Consider the following 16,473-nt stretch of genomic DNA (forward strand, 5'->3'; position numbering starts at 1 on the left):
TGATAGTAAAGCAGACAGGGCCCTTGCCTCAAACATAGCTGACCCAGGTTCAAGGTTCACTTCCCAGGTCCACTGGGAGTGACTCCGGAGCACAGAGCCTGAGCACCACTGGATGTGACCAGAAAAAATAACCGGAAAATAAATAAACACATGGGGCTGGGTGGGCAGCAGGGTGGCTCAGTGGCTAGAAGAACCCACCTCACAGCAGTGAGCCCATGACATCTGCATGCTCGTAGTATGGGCTGCCAGCGCTGCTGCCAGGGACCCCCCGCCCCCCGCTCCCCCATACTGCCCCCATGCCACTAGGAACCCCCAGTTCACAGCCACTGAATACAAGCACCACAACCTGAGGGAGTAGCCCTCAGAAAGACTGTGGCCCGGACTGTGGCCCCCGGTGAATGCTCCCCCAGAACCTGCACACGCACCACCACTAAGTGAGTGTGGCCCCAGCAAGCAGGGAGAGGGGCAGCAGCAGCAACGCTGGGAGAGGGGGAAGACATCTCAGCGTCACTCACAGAAGCCGTAAGAGGACACAAACAAGGCAGAGGACAACGATACTGGCTTCTGTTGCTCGTCTGCCTAACTGACGTGGTGGAAGGCCCCAAAGCGAGGCTTCCGCCAGCAGGCAAGAAGACAAAGGAGTCTTGGCCCTGAGATGTAAGTTCTGTCTCTCTCTGGGATTCCAGGCTTAGAGTCTCACTCTGAGTAGGCCGGGGCTCGGCAGACGTCTTTGGGGGCTCTCAGCTCATCCCAGCTTGCCCTTCTTGCACATGTCCCACCCTCTAACTGAGGGCTTTGGGGTTATAGAGACAGTACGAGAGGGCGTTTGTCTTGCATGCACTGACGGGATTTGATTCCCGGCATCCCATAGGGTTCCCAAGCACCACCAGGAGTAATTCCAGAGCACAGAGCCAGGAATAACCGTTGGGCATCAGCAGGAGTAACCCACAAAAGAGAAAGAAAAAGAAAGTGAAGGGACGGCTAGTAAAGCTCTTATAGCCCAGGAGAAAATATAAAATGAAGCCCAAGGACTAAGACAGGGAAGGGCGGAAAACTATGGAATTAAAACATAACTTTTAAAATGTCTCACTCCAATAGCACAACAGCCTGAGGTCTGGGTTCAAAGCCCAGAGCCTACTGGTCTGCTGAGACCACCCAGAGTGCCCCCTGAGCACGAAGCTGGAAGCAGCCCCCAAGCACTGCAAGCTTTGGCCCCCAAACAAAAGCAGAATATCTAACTCCACTTCAAAACATCTTTCTTCTTTTATTTTCTCCCTTGAAGGTGCCCATGGGGAGTGCAGCTAGAGCCCCACAGACAGTGCTCAGAGCCTATTCTGGCTCTGGACTCAGGGATCACTCGATGGGGGTGGGGGGGGCCTCACTGAGGTCAGACGTGTGTAAGGTCTTAACTCCTGTACTATCTCCCTGAAAACATCTTTCTCTGTTTTTTTTGCCACACCCAGCAGTGCTCAGGAGGACTTTCCCCTAGCTCTGTGCTCAGGAATCACTCTGATGGGGCTCGGGGGACCATACGTGATGCCAGGGATCAAACCCAGGTCAGACATGTGGAAGGCAAGCACCTTACCCACTGTACTATTGCTCTGGTCCAATATCATCTTAAAATAAACTGTAAGCCTCAATATATTTGCTTTAACTATTAATAGGTTTTATTTGTAAAGATTCTAAAGAAAGCATCTTTTCTGTAGGATGTTTCTGGAGATTCAAATTCTATGCTAATCAACAATTCACTAATTCATTCTTTAAAAAATCTTGTCAAGTGCGAAAAGATACCATCATTACTGTTCCCATTTAAACACATATAAATGAATCTCAGTAGATTGGATTATTAAAATGAGTACCTTAGACTGCTTGGCCTCTTTCTTTGTATCTTCAGAAAGCAAAGCAAACGCTGGAAAAGAGGAAATATTTTTACATTAAAATGAGCAATTAAGACTTATTCTCGCATTCAACAGTTTTGCTTAGAAGGAAGAAAAAAACTGATGCTTCACTAGGACACAATGTTCTCATTCTTCAGCAGCCGCATTGCTGCAAACAAGTCCTTCTGACTGCCTTCCTCTCCAGACCAGAAATTTTCATCAGCGCGGAGCCCAGCTGCTTAGGCTACCAAGCTAAAGAAATACTACGCTGAAAAAAGTAAATCTGTGTGTCTGCAGAAATAAATCACAAAAGAGATGTGGACACAATACAACTCCCGAGAAACCTCAATTCAGGGGCTTCTTCGTTCGGCAAAGAACTCCTGAGAGTCCAGGGGACTGAGTGGGGACCTAGTCGGCAGCAGGGCTGAATCTGGAGCACACAGGGCTGACAGCATGTCGCAGAAGCTGTGGCCAGAACAGGCAGCTGGAGAGAGTTAACAGAACCTGTTACAGGGGAGTGAAGGGACTCACCTCCATTCCCCACTCACAGTGATTTCATGTTTCTGAGTGAAAGCGCGTAACTAGAGAAAGCTATCCCTAGAGAGTTAGGCTCTGCATCTTAAAATAATAATATGACAGTAACACTTTGAAAATATAAAGGTGAAGTGATAAAACAAATAGGAAAGTTAGTTAACCTGACCAAAACCGGTACCTTCACTTAACAGTGAAGAGCTAAGAGGAAAGTGTTTACTTTATCATTTGCTCTCTCCAGAGCAGTGGGCAATGCCCGAGAGTCCAGTGTACTGAAAGGTGGGACAGGCAACCCCATGGAGTAATGATGCTGTGCAAAGCGTCAGTAGTGATTCCCTGGGTACCAGAGGAGACCCTGCCCGGAAAGAGGAGACAGACTTGTCTCTGGGTCTTAGCAATCTTACACCTCAAGTTCTCTCTCCATAACATTTGCTCACAGAAAGTTAAAGCACGTTCACACTAAGAAGCAAATGATTAAGATGGTTTTATCAGCTCCATTTGTAGGATGACATTTCAAAAGGCAGGGTGAAATTGAAAGATAAGCCATGTGAACCTCTATGTGTGGAATTCAGAGGATGGAAGGAATTCCAGAGACTCACATGAAAACAATCATCCTCTCCTCCCTTCTCCACTGGGCTTTATTGCCATCTGCTGAGATATATAAATTTATATATATATATACACACATATTTTTATATGTCTATCTGTTTGTTACTTGTATGTTATTAGTCATCTACTGTAAGCTCCATGTGCATACACACACACACACACACACAAAAAAGTGTACTTTTATTTACTGTTTGCCATGGAATCAAGGTCACAGTCAGCACATAGAAGATGCTCCATAAAAATTTATTCAATAAATGACTTTTTTTCTTTTTTGCTTTTTGGGTCACACTCAGATATGCTCAGGGGTTACTCCTGGCTTTGCACTCAGGAGTTACTCCAGGCGGTACTTGGGGGACCAAATGAGATGCCAGGGATTGAACTGGGTCAGCCGTGTGCAAGGCAAACACCCTGCCCACTGTACTGTCGCTCCAGCCCCAATAAACGTAAGTCTTTACAATACTGATATGCTAGTATTCCTTTCTCCCTACTCTTTTCATTGGGTCTGATCTAGTTTCTTGCATTTCATACATACACACAGAGAAAACAAGGCAAAAAATAATCATTAAGTCCTAAGAATTGATTTAACCCTAAATATCCTTTACAGTGTGATACTGAATGCTTAATACACTGGTTTCATTTACCATCTAGGTGGCATGCACATTTAAATTCCACAAGAATATTTTAAAATAGATTAATAATCTTCATATAGAGATGCTGTGATATATTAACAGCACCCAGTACCAGACAACTGCTAAACTGCTTCTGACAACTTGCAAAACAGAAAATCATTCTCGTCAGTCAAAGAGCTGATCCAACCAATCCATTTTCCTGGGGTCAAAGAAACAGAACACCAGCCCAGGCTGGGGTCCCAGCACCCGCCGGTCTCACACACATCACAGGGAGTGGCCCTGGAGGCTCCAGGCACCTGGTGCTCCGCAGCCCTGCAGCCCTGCGTCCCTGCACTGATTGAACTACTGTCAACTAAGTAATGCCAGGAGTGGTACCTGTGTATCCAGAGCACCACTTAGGAGGCAAAAAAAAAAAAAAATCAATCCATCATCTTCCATCAATCCTGACTTTCAGACATGAACAGTCAAAGTCTTTCTGGCTCAAATTCCTTTCATTAAGAAAAAAATACACCTCACAGGGAAGAAAGCAAGGGGGAAGAAAAGGATGGGAAGTAAGGGGTGAACAGTCATCAGGGCTTCTGTTATACTGGTGATATGGATGAGGATATATAGCCATATATCCAAAACACAGACTCAACAAAACTGAAAACACTAGATCTAAGCCGCAACCACTGACACTGTAATGTGCTTATCAAGCTGACAGGCAGGGACAGGATGGGGGGTAGGGTGGAGAGGGAACATGGGAACACTGGTGGAGGAAAGTTACACTGGTAGTGGGACTGGTGTGGCAGGGAGGGTGTTTGCCTTGCACTGGCCCACCCGAGTTTGATCCCCCAGCATCCCATATGGTCCCCCAAGCATTGCCAGGAGTAATTCCTGAGTACAGAAGTAGGAGTTACCCCTAGGCATCACCCAGTGTGACCCAAAAAAAAAGAAAAATATATATTCCTAAAATTCAACCATCAATAAATTTGTGAATCACAGTTCTTTAATTTAAAAAAAAAAAAAAACCTTCTCAACTGAACACATTTGTCTCATCATCCAACAACCAGCATTTAGTCTCACCTTCTTATACGGTTGGAGAGCTAAGGGGAAAATGAACAGTAAGAAAGCCCAGCCCCTGAGAACACACCTGGATCTGAAGGGAAAGTATTTGAACTGAGAACTGGTTCTGAACATTGCTTTTGCCTCAACTTTCATAAACAAACACCCAAGGGGTGCTGGTTTTGTGTGCAGGATCCTTGAGCACCATAGGGAGTGACCCCCCAGGACATGGAACCAGGAGTAGCCCCCCAACACTGCCAAGTGGGCCCAGAAACAAAAACAATATATAGCAGCTAAATATAAGTTGCCAGTGTCACTTAGTAAATTAACAGCTACATGGAGGAAAGATGTTTCCTATAAATTATCTGAAAATTCCTGCTTATCATAATCAAGATACCATAGCTTTATTCAAACAAGGCTTAACTGAGAAAGGGTGAATTCAAAAAATATTTTTTTGTTCTCTCCAGGAATACAAAGGCCTGGAGTTACTATGACCGTTTTAAATTCTGTTTCTTCCCCTCATTCTGCTGTGAAATTAAGAACTCCTTTCTCCCATGACACAAACGAAGTATATAATACTTAAAGCAATGACAAGAAATGTATCAGGGTTACTTATTAGAGCTCATCATACGGTGACACAATATCTATTAGGTGACCATAAATTAATTAACTAATTAAAATTGGAGGCTGGAAAGATAGTACGGTAGGTTCCATTCCTGGCACTTCATATCACACCCCGAGCCCCACCAGGAGGGATCCTTGATTGCAGAGCCAGAAGTGAGCCCTGAGCACTGCCAGGTGTGGCCCCGAAACAAAAGCAAACAAAAAAGAACAAAATAAATTTTAAAAATGCTTTAATCTCTACAATAACTGAAATAAAAGAGAAAAAAAATCCAGGATCCAAAGAGATTTGGGGTTGATTTCTGTTTCTTGGTTTTAGTGTTTGCTAAACACTTAGTGTGTTGATTTGGTTTTTTGCTTTTGTTTTTGTGCACCCAGGATCTCACAGGGAGGCACGTGCCGGGGGCAGAGCTGCATCTGCTCCCCACACCCCTGCACGCAGAGAATATACTCTGCTAGTGTTGATAAATCAAATCTTCAAACAATAAGCCACCTAAAGAATGACTACCAGCATATTTCCACTATCAGAGTTCACAAAGACAAAGAAAAAATAGTGCAGAGGGGGAAAAAAACAAGAAAAATTAACAAGAGAGGTAAGAAAATTATTTGCCACTTAACTCTCACGGGAGCCTCGGGTGTTGTTGTTCAATACTACCTGTGGGAGAATGGACGGAGCGAGCAGGAGAAGAGGGGGCCCTAAGGGAGTGGCCATCTGGGGCTCAAGGTTTGTTGCTTGGTTTCACACTAATTTCCAGATTCAGAAAAAGAAAAAAATTCCTGAGAACATGGCCTTAATGTGCAGCTGGAGAAATATTCTAAGGTAAATCATGCTCTTATATGCCAAACTGCTGTTTAAAAGTAATTTTCCCTTTTCTATTTTCAACATGAATTCTCGTGAATTGCTACAGGGAACTATATTTAAAGTGCAAATCAGGGCAGGCAATAGAAATAAGACCTTTTTCATGATAACTTTAAATAATTCACACCAACTAATGTGCTCACGCACCTATCCTGGGAGATAAATCAAGATCTTACAACCAACTTGGGACGGAGATTTATCAGCTAGCCTGAGCCCGGGAGTACAGGCAACTGAGAAGAATTAATTGCCACGCATTTAAGCAACACTAATCAACTATCTTTTCTCACCCCTTCAGAGCAACGAGGGACCGCAGGCGGGGAAGAGGATGGGACCGCCAAACTCCTAACTGGGCATGTTCTGCTCCCGCGCCCCTTTGTCCTCCCAAACGCTCCCTCCAACAACCCTCACGGAAACTAAATTCAATTAAAAACACACAAGCAAAATCAAAAGCTCCCAAGAGGCGCCCTGCAGAAGGCGCGGAGCTCGCTCAGCGCCCGCCGTGGCTTCTATCAGCCCGGGCCCCAGCTCGGGAGCGGGGCTGTGGCAGGGCTCCGGTCTCACCGGGGCACTGTGCCACTTTCCACTGCTGACACCCCGTGGGAGGAAGGCTTCGGGGCGTCACTTTCTTCTTCCCTGTGACCTACTTTCACTGGGCACAGCTCCGCCCCCAGGAGCTTTCCAGGTTTCAATCCAGGCCCAGGAGGGGCTTAAGCTCGGGAAAGCGAAGCCCACAGCCAATTACCCGGTTCCAATTACCTGCTTTGAAGTTAATCCAATGACAGCAGAGAGGGAAATACACACACACACACACACACACACACACACACACATACACACTCACTTTCACATGTCCCTTCCTCCTCTTCCCTCCTCTATCTCCTCCTCTTCCTCCTCTTCCACCTGGCCTGGCCCCCTGACTCGAGCTAACTGGCTCCCTGTCCTCCCAGAGTAAGCCCAGCCCTGGGGAGCAAGGACATAGAGGCTACAGAAGGGACAAGAAAGGCAGCACTGCAGGAGCTAAGGAACAAGGGCTCGGCCTCGAGTCACAGGTCAGGGCCTGGGGCAGGCCAAGGGCTCTGGGTGTGAGCAGCTCTGGTCACTGCCGTCAAGAACGGACTCTGTCCACTCGTCCACCAGACAGTCATGCGGTGTCTGTAGATGGTGGGCCACCGTGCTGGGCAGGCTCAGGCTGAATGCTGATGACAGCTCCCGAAGGCAGCTGGACGTACAGAATGTAGGAGACTTGCCAGACCTCGAAACCTAACACGCAAGCCTGTGCTCGAAGGTACCTATGGCCATGACTGAGGGGACAGGGCTGGGGGACAGGGAGAGTTTGTGATTTATATAATATTTATTATATAGTTATAAAATATATTTATTATATAATATGTATTATATAACACTGAGTTTGTGGTAGCACTGTAGCACTGTCCTCCCGTTGTTTGTCAATTTGCTCGAGCGGGCACCAGTAACATCTCCATTGTGAGACTTCTTGTTACTGTTTTTGGCATATCGAATACACCACGAGGAGCTTGCCAAGCTCTGCCATGCAGGTGGGATACTCTCGGTATCTTGCCAGGCTATCCAAGAGGGACGGAGGAATCGAACCTGGGTCGACCGCCTGCAAGGCAAACGCCCTACCTGCTATGCTATCGCTCATATGTAATTCCATTTTATAGTAAAATATAAATATAAAATATATAGTAACACATAATTTAACTTCTAAGTTTCTTGGGTTTGGGGTGATTTTTGGAGTCTCCCTAACAGTGCTGGGGACCCTGGGGCCATTGCTAGTGATACTCAACCCACAGCTGCCAGTGCTCCAGTGCTCCAGCAGGAGGTGCTGTGGGGCTGGAGACCACCAAGGCCACATCAGGGCATGCTCAAGGGACCACAGGGGATCCAGGATTGAACTCAGTCCTTTCCACCATCTGCCAGCCACTACAACTGACAGGCGCTGGACTGCACGGCCAGACATGCGTGGGGTGGGAGCACGTCTGAGCAAGCTCAAGATCTGGGAAAACCTAAGTTCAATGTGAAGCATCAAGAGCCTTGAGCTTCTGGCAGGGACCAATGATGTCAACCAAGATGTATCGCCTATTCGGGTCATAAAACACTGTTTCGGGGTAAAAAGTAAGTCATCTCCCTAGGAGAAAACAGAATTATTGTGCCTGATATATGTTCAAATCCCACTTGGTGATACACTTTTTTTTTGGTGTGGGGGTGTCTGAGCCCATAGTTTTAGATGATAATACAGATAAAAATAAATAACTTTTCCCCCACCAACTTCTATCAAGTCTCGTGGGGCATATACACTCTAAAGTTAACACAGCTTCTGTGAAGGTCTGATTCCACTGCTCCACTCTCAAACAATTGAGAGACATGGTGATGGATGAGGAAGACCTGTACTGGCCAGGTTGGGAGATGACAGACAGATCCTCAGAGCAACCGTCAGGGAAGGGAACAGAAACTGAGTGATGCAGGTCGGGGGTACCAGAGCGAGCAATAAATCCCCACCTGGGCTGGTCCCTGGGTGCAAAGCTAAACAAAGCGAGGGGGAGAGGTGGATAGCTGTCCTCATGTTAAGGCTTCTGCAAGGGATAAGACCCATCTGATTTTGAATACAGTATTTCACTCTTAACTTCGTGGGGCCAGCTTCAACGTGAATGTACTTTGCCAATCAAGATCCTCTTTTTAAAAATAAGAAAAGTTACTTAATCTCTCTCCAGCCAAACTAAGTTCCAAAGCCACAAACCCGGACAGCTACCTGCCCAAAGAGCAGCTACATCCCAAGCTCCAGTCACACATCTCATCTCCCCTAAGGCTGAGAAAATGCTCAAAGGACCAAGGATGTAGATCAGGTGACACAGCAAACCTGCACATATGGGAGGCCCCAAGGTTGAGCCCCTGCACAGCACCACCAGGTATGTCCCCAATTTTAAAAAAAAAGTGAAATTTTATGGAAATGGGTACTTAAATGGGTACTTAAAGTCACTTTGAAAAAAAAAAGAGATAGAGAGAGACAAAACAGTGGATAAGGCACTGGTCTTACACACAGTCCACCCAGATTCAATCCCTGGTACCACATATGGTTCCCTGAGCACCATTAGGAGTGATCTCTGGGCAAGATCCAGTAAGCCCTGAGAACAGTATTATTATTTTGTGGCCCCAAAATAATAGTAAAAATAAATAAAACTCCACACACTGAAAAATGGTTTTAAAATGATACCTTTTGTGCATGTGTACATACATGCATGTATATCTTACTACGAAGAGAAAGCTCTATCCTGGCACTTCCCCATTGTGCTCACAGCAGTGAAAAGCACCGCTTAACACACCCTAGCACTGTGGGACAGGAAACAGCAACTTCTCCCAGCGTCCAGGCTTGCTCTCCACCACTGCTGTGTCACCCTCACTGTGTCTTCCCACTCCTCTCAGTGTTATCTCTCCGACAAACTTTATCTGTGCATCCTGAACTATTCTATCTACAATCCAATTTGGAAAGAATTTGTTTGAGGGGAGTATTGGTCCTGATCACTTTTTCCATGGCTGGATCCAGCATGGTCATCCCAGTCCCCTCCCACGCCTGTATTGGGCCCCCTCAAGTTCCTGCTGTGTAGGATAACCAGGGGAGTGTCTCAGTAGCTAAGTTAAATCACAAACCAGAGAGAAAGCTCCGCTAGTAGGATTTGCATGTGAGAGGCCTGGGTTCAATACCTGGAACCCCAGGGTCGCCTGAGCTCAACTGGCAACCCTTACTTTTGAGGACTGCGCCAGGAGTCACCTTTGAGCACTACCACGTGTGGCCAAAAACAACAAAAAATAAATCGTGTCACTAAGGCAGAATTTCCATGGTCCAGACTGCACAGGCCCTGCAACCAGCCCCTCAGAATCTGCCCAGCTCCTTTCTGGGCTCTCTAGTCCTGCCCTCTTTATACAGACTCCTGCACCCACCCCCAGGGCCTTGCTCTTTCTTTCCCCCCCACCCCCACTTCACTGCCGTCTGCTCCCTCTTCAATTCTGTGCTCCCATCCCAATTCTAGGGAGTCTTCCATAGACCACCATTTCTTTTTCAACTTTTTTAACTGAATATCCATGAGATAGACCATTTCAAAGATGTTTATAATTGGGCTTCAGTCATACAATGGTCCAGCACCCATCCCTCTACCCGTGTACATTTCCCACCACCAATGTCCCATTTTCCTCCCACCATCCCCCAACACCCCACTCCCCACCCCCAGCCTCCCTCTATGGGAATCACTTTCCTTCTTACTCTCTCCTTTTCCTTTTGTGCATTATAGTTTGCAATACAGGTACTTAGAGGTCATCGTGTTTGTTCAGGGCATATGTTATTTTTATCGGGACAGTAAGGCTGGAGTAGCTTTTTCACTGAGTGGGGGCTTTGGGGTATGGACGTGACTGCCGAGGCTTCCCATGTACAAGGAGGTGGGAGGAGGTAGTCCATCCTGATCCCAAGAAAGCAGCAGCAGGTCCAATATGTTTAAGGGCATCTGGCAGAGAGGAAAGTGATGAAGGATCCGTCTCTGTCAGCTTTATCCCTCTATCCCCCAAAGAGCTTGACTGCTGGCTACAGGCAAACTCCCTTCAGTCAAGCCAGGACTACTGCCAACTTGGGGTCCTGGATTAGACAGAGAATTCAGCCTCAGGGTTAGCATCTGTGCCAGGAAGAGCTGGGAAACAAACTGAGACTCAGGGACTAAAGGGCTTCAAATCAGGAACACTGAGCCAGGGCCAAAGAGATGGTACAGCGGGTAAGGCGTCTGCTGCCCTGTTCAATTCTTGGCACCCCATATAGTTCCTGGAACCCTGCCCTAACTGTCCCCTGAGCCCAGAGCAGGAGCAAGGCCTGAGCAATGGCAGGTATGGCTCAGAAACCAAAAAGAAATATAAAATTAAAAGGAACTCAATGCCACTCCAAGTCAGGTCTGGCTCTCATTGGCCCAAAATTTCCAACTCACAACAATGAATGGAAAGTCATCCCTCATGTTGGTGGGTACCAAGAAATATGTTCTCGGTTCACAAAGAATAGAGGTATAAATAAAGAAGATAAAAGTTAACAGCAATTATTTTATCATTGGATCAAGTACGCATCTTCATAGAGGTATCAATTTGGGAAGCTGATCAGGATTCAATCTGGCCGATTATAACAGAAGACCAAAAGAGCTTTTTAATTTTAGGTGTTAGAAGTCTGGGATAGTGGCTTAAGGGACAGAACAGTGCTCTGCCTCTATTGACATGCAGGGGGCGCTCTCCTCTCCGCTCCATTACACTTACTCCAAGTGTCCACCTTCAAGACCACCTCATGGTCACAAAATGGTCACCATAACTCCAGCCATTGGAGTCACACAGTAACACACAGTGAAAAAGACAATGAAACAAAACAGTCTGCATCATAGTCGGGCCAGCCTGGGAAATAAGCTTGAATCACCAAGAATGCCACTCAGAAATCTGCAATAAGCCCACGGCTACCCTGTGGCAAGGGTTTCTAGAAAATGCTTTCCCAATGGCCACTGAGACACCAGCCCCAGTTCTTCATTCTTCCCCTCACCCAACATATCAAAGTGCCAGGACCAAAACCACAGGCTGGAGGGCTTAACCCACCTATGCCTGCATGTACCACCGGTGGCTCACACTTGGATGTGGCTTACCACACCAATCTCTGAACCAGCATCAGTGTGTTAAACATCAGCAATTCAGTCCCCACAGTTCCAGAGCTCATTCCCGATCCCAGTCAGGGTGAAAGCAGGCTTGGTTTCTGCTGAGGCCTCTGTCCCTGGCTTGAGGGTGGATGTCTTCCCCCCTGTGGCCTTTCCTGTTTGCCTTCCTCCCAGGCCTCTTTCTGCACTCCTAAGGATGCCAGTACCAGAGGATTAGGGCCCGACTCTCACAGCGTCATAACCTAAGCTGATTACTCCTCTAAAGGCTCTCTCCTCAGATACACTGGGATCAGGCTTCTACCTCTGATCTGCAGGGACACACTTCCCTCCAGACCGCTCCAGACCATCGAAGGGTTTTGTCGGCTAGTAAGAAAAGGAATGACGGTAGCTGAGCAGGCAGACGGCAGTGCTGCTACAGCAGAATTAGTCTGTGAAAACCGGAGGAGAAAAGAAATTCTAGTATCTTATCTATATAACTACCCCTCCCCACCCCCCACTTTAGAAAAAGAAAACTGATACAAAAAGTCATGGTCAGCAATGAAGGTGCAATGAATTTTGTCCTTATCATTATACAGGTTTAAAATAAATTTTCTCTACTGGCTCTTTCCTAAAAGAAAGTCAAACAGGGGAAACTAAACCCTATACATTTTAAGCTATCAGAATAGTTCACATGCTTTAGAACTCCTCTTAAATTATCTTTGTATCAACAAGATTACAAAATACAGAGTATTAGCAGCAGAAACTCTTACAGCTGGGCGCCTGTTCCCAGAACCTCAGAGCACAGCAATAAAATGAACTGATGGTTTACTTCAAACCTCAAAACTTCCAATCTGCACCAACCCATGAAAGCCAGTTCACAAAGCCAAATGTCTCACAGGGACCTTTTAATAAGTTTTATGTCTTATTTATTATGCTTATCTGACAACTTCACTAGCTAATCGACATCTCTAAAAATGTGTTGACATTTCGGTTCATTCCATATGTCCTTTCATGTATTATCAAGTTTGGACAGAACAGATAGACAGTCTCTTTTACGGCAATAAAAAAAAATACACATAAGCAATACAAATGTGCATTTCTGCCTGAATACTGTAGATATTATACACAAATATTATATCGCCTGTAACAGCCTTATGAAGTGCAGTGCTATAAATAGAATGCCAATTTTGGCTACCACCCACCCCATTTTGAGTTGCAAAACTTGTAGGCAGCAGCCCAGCAGATGTAGCCCGGAATCCCCCACCCATGCAGGTACCCCTCTCCCAAGACACCTTCCCTGTCCAACACTCTTTCTTCCACTAACGCTGACTCCGCCAGGTCCATTTGCTCCCCGCCATCAATTACAAGCCTTCTCTGTCCAAGGTGCCCGCACACTTTTAATTACATTGTTGCTTACTTAATCATGCATGTAACAATTAATTAACAATTAATCTCACTCCGGTTTCCCACTCTTCCTGAGCGAGCACCTATAGAAATGCCAGGGGTATGCAAATAAAGGTCCCTCATCACCAGGAGACTTTCAATTCGGGTAACAAAGGGCAGAAGAGGCGGCGATGCGGTACCCAAACAGCGCTGTGCAGTAAAAGCGCTGCCTTTTCCGAAGTGGCACCTTTCTGCCATTTCGAAGACTCTGAAGCCAAGTGCCTCTTAACGCACTGGAAACGCAAGTCTCTGAGTTCAAAGACAATAACCCTATAACTACGAACAAAGAAAAGGGAATGACTTTTTTTTAATCCAAGTTTTAACACTTCAATACATTTCATCTGGAACGTCAATTACAGTAATTGCGCGGGGGGGGGGGGGGGTTAACGCATCATTTCCTAAGGAAAGAGAAATGGCCTCTTTTTTTTTTTTTTTTTTTTTTTTTTTTTTTTTTTTTTTTTAAATTTTTATTATATCACCATGTGGAAAGTTACAAAGTTTTCAGGTTTATGTCTCAGTTATACAATATTCAAACACCCTCCCTTCACCAGTGCCCATATTGCACCACCAAAATCCCCAGTATACCCCCCGCCAGGGCCCCCCCCAACTGTATAACTGATGAATTTCACTTCATTTTCTCTCTACCTTGCTTACATTCCATATTGCAAAACAAAACTCACTATTGTTGTTGGAGTTTCCCCCCAATGAAGACAGCCCTACTAAGGAAGCAGTTGATAATTGGTTTGTCATTAAAAGATTGTATGTTTTCAGTTTTTAGAAAAGGTCGCGCGGCCGCGTTAGCGGCCGCGCGGCTCGGATGTGTTCCAGTCCCGCAACCCGGAGCCGTGTTAGTTGCTTCTCAGTGTCGCCAGGGTTCCATCCGGAGAAGGTGTACCAGCTGTACCTCCTCCGTCTGGATCCCTGGTGTTGTTGGCCCGGATTCGGGTCCGGAGCATGAGAAATGGCCTCTTTTTGTTTGTTTGTTTTTTGAGGCGATCAGGGGAAAGTGAGGGTAAAAAAAAAAAAAAGGAAGGAATATTAAGGCAGGAAAAGGACCCGACAGGCAACTGTTTTCCCGACACGTTCTCTAATTTCCCCCCGAAAGACTCCGGGTTCGGAAAAGCTGCCCAGAGCCCCCCACCCCCAACGCGGCCTCCCGCGTGCCCACCGCGCACCCGCTCCGGGCACGGCGCCGCGGGGCAGCCCCGGGGGAACGGGCCGAGTGGGCGGCGCGGCCGCGGGCAAGTTGGGGGACGCGTGCGGAGCGCCGCGCAGGGGACGCGCGGGCCGGGGGGCGCCGTCCCGGGCGGGAGCGGGGCGCGGACGGGAGCGCAGCCGCCCGCAGCGGGCGGCGGGGGAAAGGCGGGCGGAAGGCAGGGGGGCGGGCCCGGCCGCCTCTTCCCTCCTCGCAAAGTTTCTCGCAGTTGCGCGCGGGCTCGGCGCCGGCCGGCGGGGCGGGCGCCGCGCCCCAGACGCTGCCCGGGCAGCGGGCGGCCGGCGGGGGGCGGCGGGCAGCGGCCCCGACAGCGGCGCGCCCCGAGGTGGCGGGGCGCCGGGTCCCGGGCGGGCGCCGCGAGAGGGCGCTGCGGCGGGCGGGGACGGGCCGGGCGGCGGGGCAGGGCAGGGCAGGGCCGGGCCGTCCGGCGCCTCCCGGGGCGCGCGGAGTCGGGGCGGGGGCCGGCGCCCGCGCCCCGCGCGTCTCCCGTGCGCTCCCGGGCCGCCCGCGACTTACCCAGCGAGCCGGCGAGCAGCGCGAGCAGTGCCGGGAGCGCCAGGCGGCGGCCGCAGCGGGCGGGCGGCCGCATCCCGCGGGCGCGGCGGCGCTTCCCAGCCGGGGCGCGGGCACGGGAGGCGCGCGGGGAGCCGAGCCGTGCGGGGCCGCTGCCGCCCGTGCGCCGCGGCTGACCCTGCTCGGGGCTCCGCTCCTCCCTCCGCCGGCTCCGAACGCGCCCTCTGGCGGCCGGCGGCGGGAGCGGCCCCGTGCGCGCTCGCCGCGCCCGCCGACCAGCCGCCGGCAGCTGGGCTTCGGACGTCCAGTTCTGCGCTAGGACAGCGCCCACCTTCCGGGCGCCCCGGCTCTGTTCCTCTCGCTTCCTCCCCCGCACTCAGGCCCCTTTTCTTCCGTGCGCTCCCACCTTGCTCACCTTCCATTTCCATATTCCCAGCAGTAGGTCAGTACTCCCCTACCGCACCCCTAAAGTCAAAGCGTGGAGGCAGGGAAAAGGAAGGGTAACATCCTGTTGATGTAGCATCTGCTTTTTTTTTCCCCCTTTAAATCACCTCTTAATGTTCTTGGCAACAGTGTTCTACTTTGATGAAGGTGTTTTTAATCAGAACAACTCATTTAATTTACCTGATTTCCTTTTCTAAAAAAAAAAAAAAAAAAATGGAGTCCGGCCAGTAGTGTATAGACCTGGAATTTGGCTTTTAATACAAGTTTGTGCAAATGTCATTTCGTTGAAATATATTAAATGCTCGTTATTACGGACGAGGACCTGTGTGACTGTATCCTAAACTTCAGCTAAAAATAGAATTGGAATACAAAGACGTTCAGTACCTTACGCCTCTTACGGGGCTTCTGCACACCATCGCCGGGCAGAGAGCTGGCCATCTTACAAGTGAAGACAGATGCCAAGGCTAGGAATACCAGTAGGATGTGGTGGAGCTGGAGAAGAAGGTTCTGGATAAGTGTTTGTTGGCTTGAGTGCTTGGCGTGGTGGGGGCAAGGAGCTATTTTCAGTGCAGTATTGTTATTTGTGTAAAAGCATCTGCAATTGTTTTATGTTATGAGGGGGTATGTTGGGGACTGGGTGTTTGGGCCACACCTGGCTGTGTTCAGGGCTTGCTCCTCACTCTGTGCTGAGGGATGACTCCTGGTGCTCGGGTGACCATATATGGTGCCAGGGATTAAACCTGGCCAGCCAGGGCAAGGCAAGCAGACTGCCAGCTGTACCATCCAGCCCTGCAGTTGTTTTCTTTTGTTTTAAGTCAGTCTGAAGACAATGAGTTTTTTCTCTCTGGTTTCCCTGTTTTCTTAAAACTGGGCTCTAAATAAATGTATTGTCACCCATTTTCTATAAATACAGATCATACAATTTTGTTCCATCCAGCTTGTGAACACATAAATTAGGAACATTTTTAGCAGGGAGGGACACAAGCATCCTTGGGTTTCATTGTTAGTGAGGCTTTCCAAATGCATGGCT

The 16,473-nt window shown here is 48.3% G+C and overlaps 1 protein-coding gene across 3 annotated transcripts in view; it reads right to left on the reverse strand.

Annotated features, from left to right (window-relative positions):
• Positions 1 to 15,139, reverse strand: part of B3GLCT (beta 3-glucosyltransferase) — a 131,342-nt gene extending 116,203 nt beyond the window's left edge. For all 3 annotated transcript variants that reach the window (XM_055122776.1, XM_055122768.1, XM_055122762.1), the window contains exons 1-2: positions 15,003 to 15,139; positions 1,860 to 1,909 (exon numbers count right to left, since the gene is read on the reverse strand). In XM_055122776.1, coding sequence (XP_054978751.1) covers positions 1,860 to 1,909; positions 15,003 to 15,075 — 123 coding nt within the window. In that variant the 5' untranslated portion in view covers positions 15,076 to 15,139. The remainder of the gene's footprint in view (positions 1 to 1,859; positions 1,910 to 15,002) is intronic.
• Between the last annotated feature and the right edge of the window lie 1,334 nt (positions 15,140 to 16,473).

This window comes from Sorex araneus, chromosome 1, assembly GCF_027595985.1.
Source record: "Sorex araneus isolate mSorAra2 chromosome 1, mSorAra2.pri, whole genome shotgun sequence".
Classification (NCBI taxonomy): domain Eukaryota; kingdom Metazoa; phylum Chordata; class Mammalia; order Eulipotyphla; family Soricidae; genus Sorex; species Sorex araneus.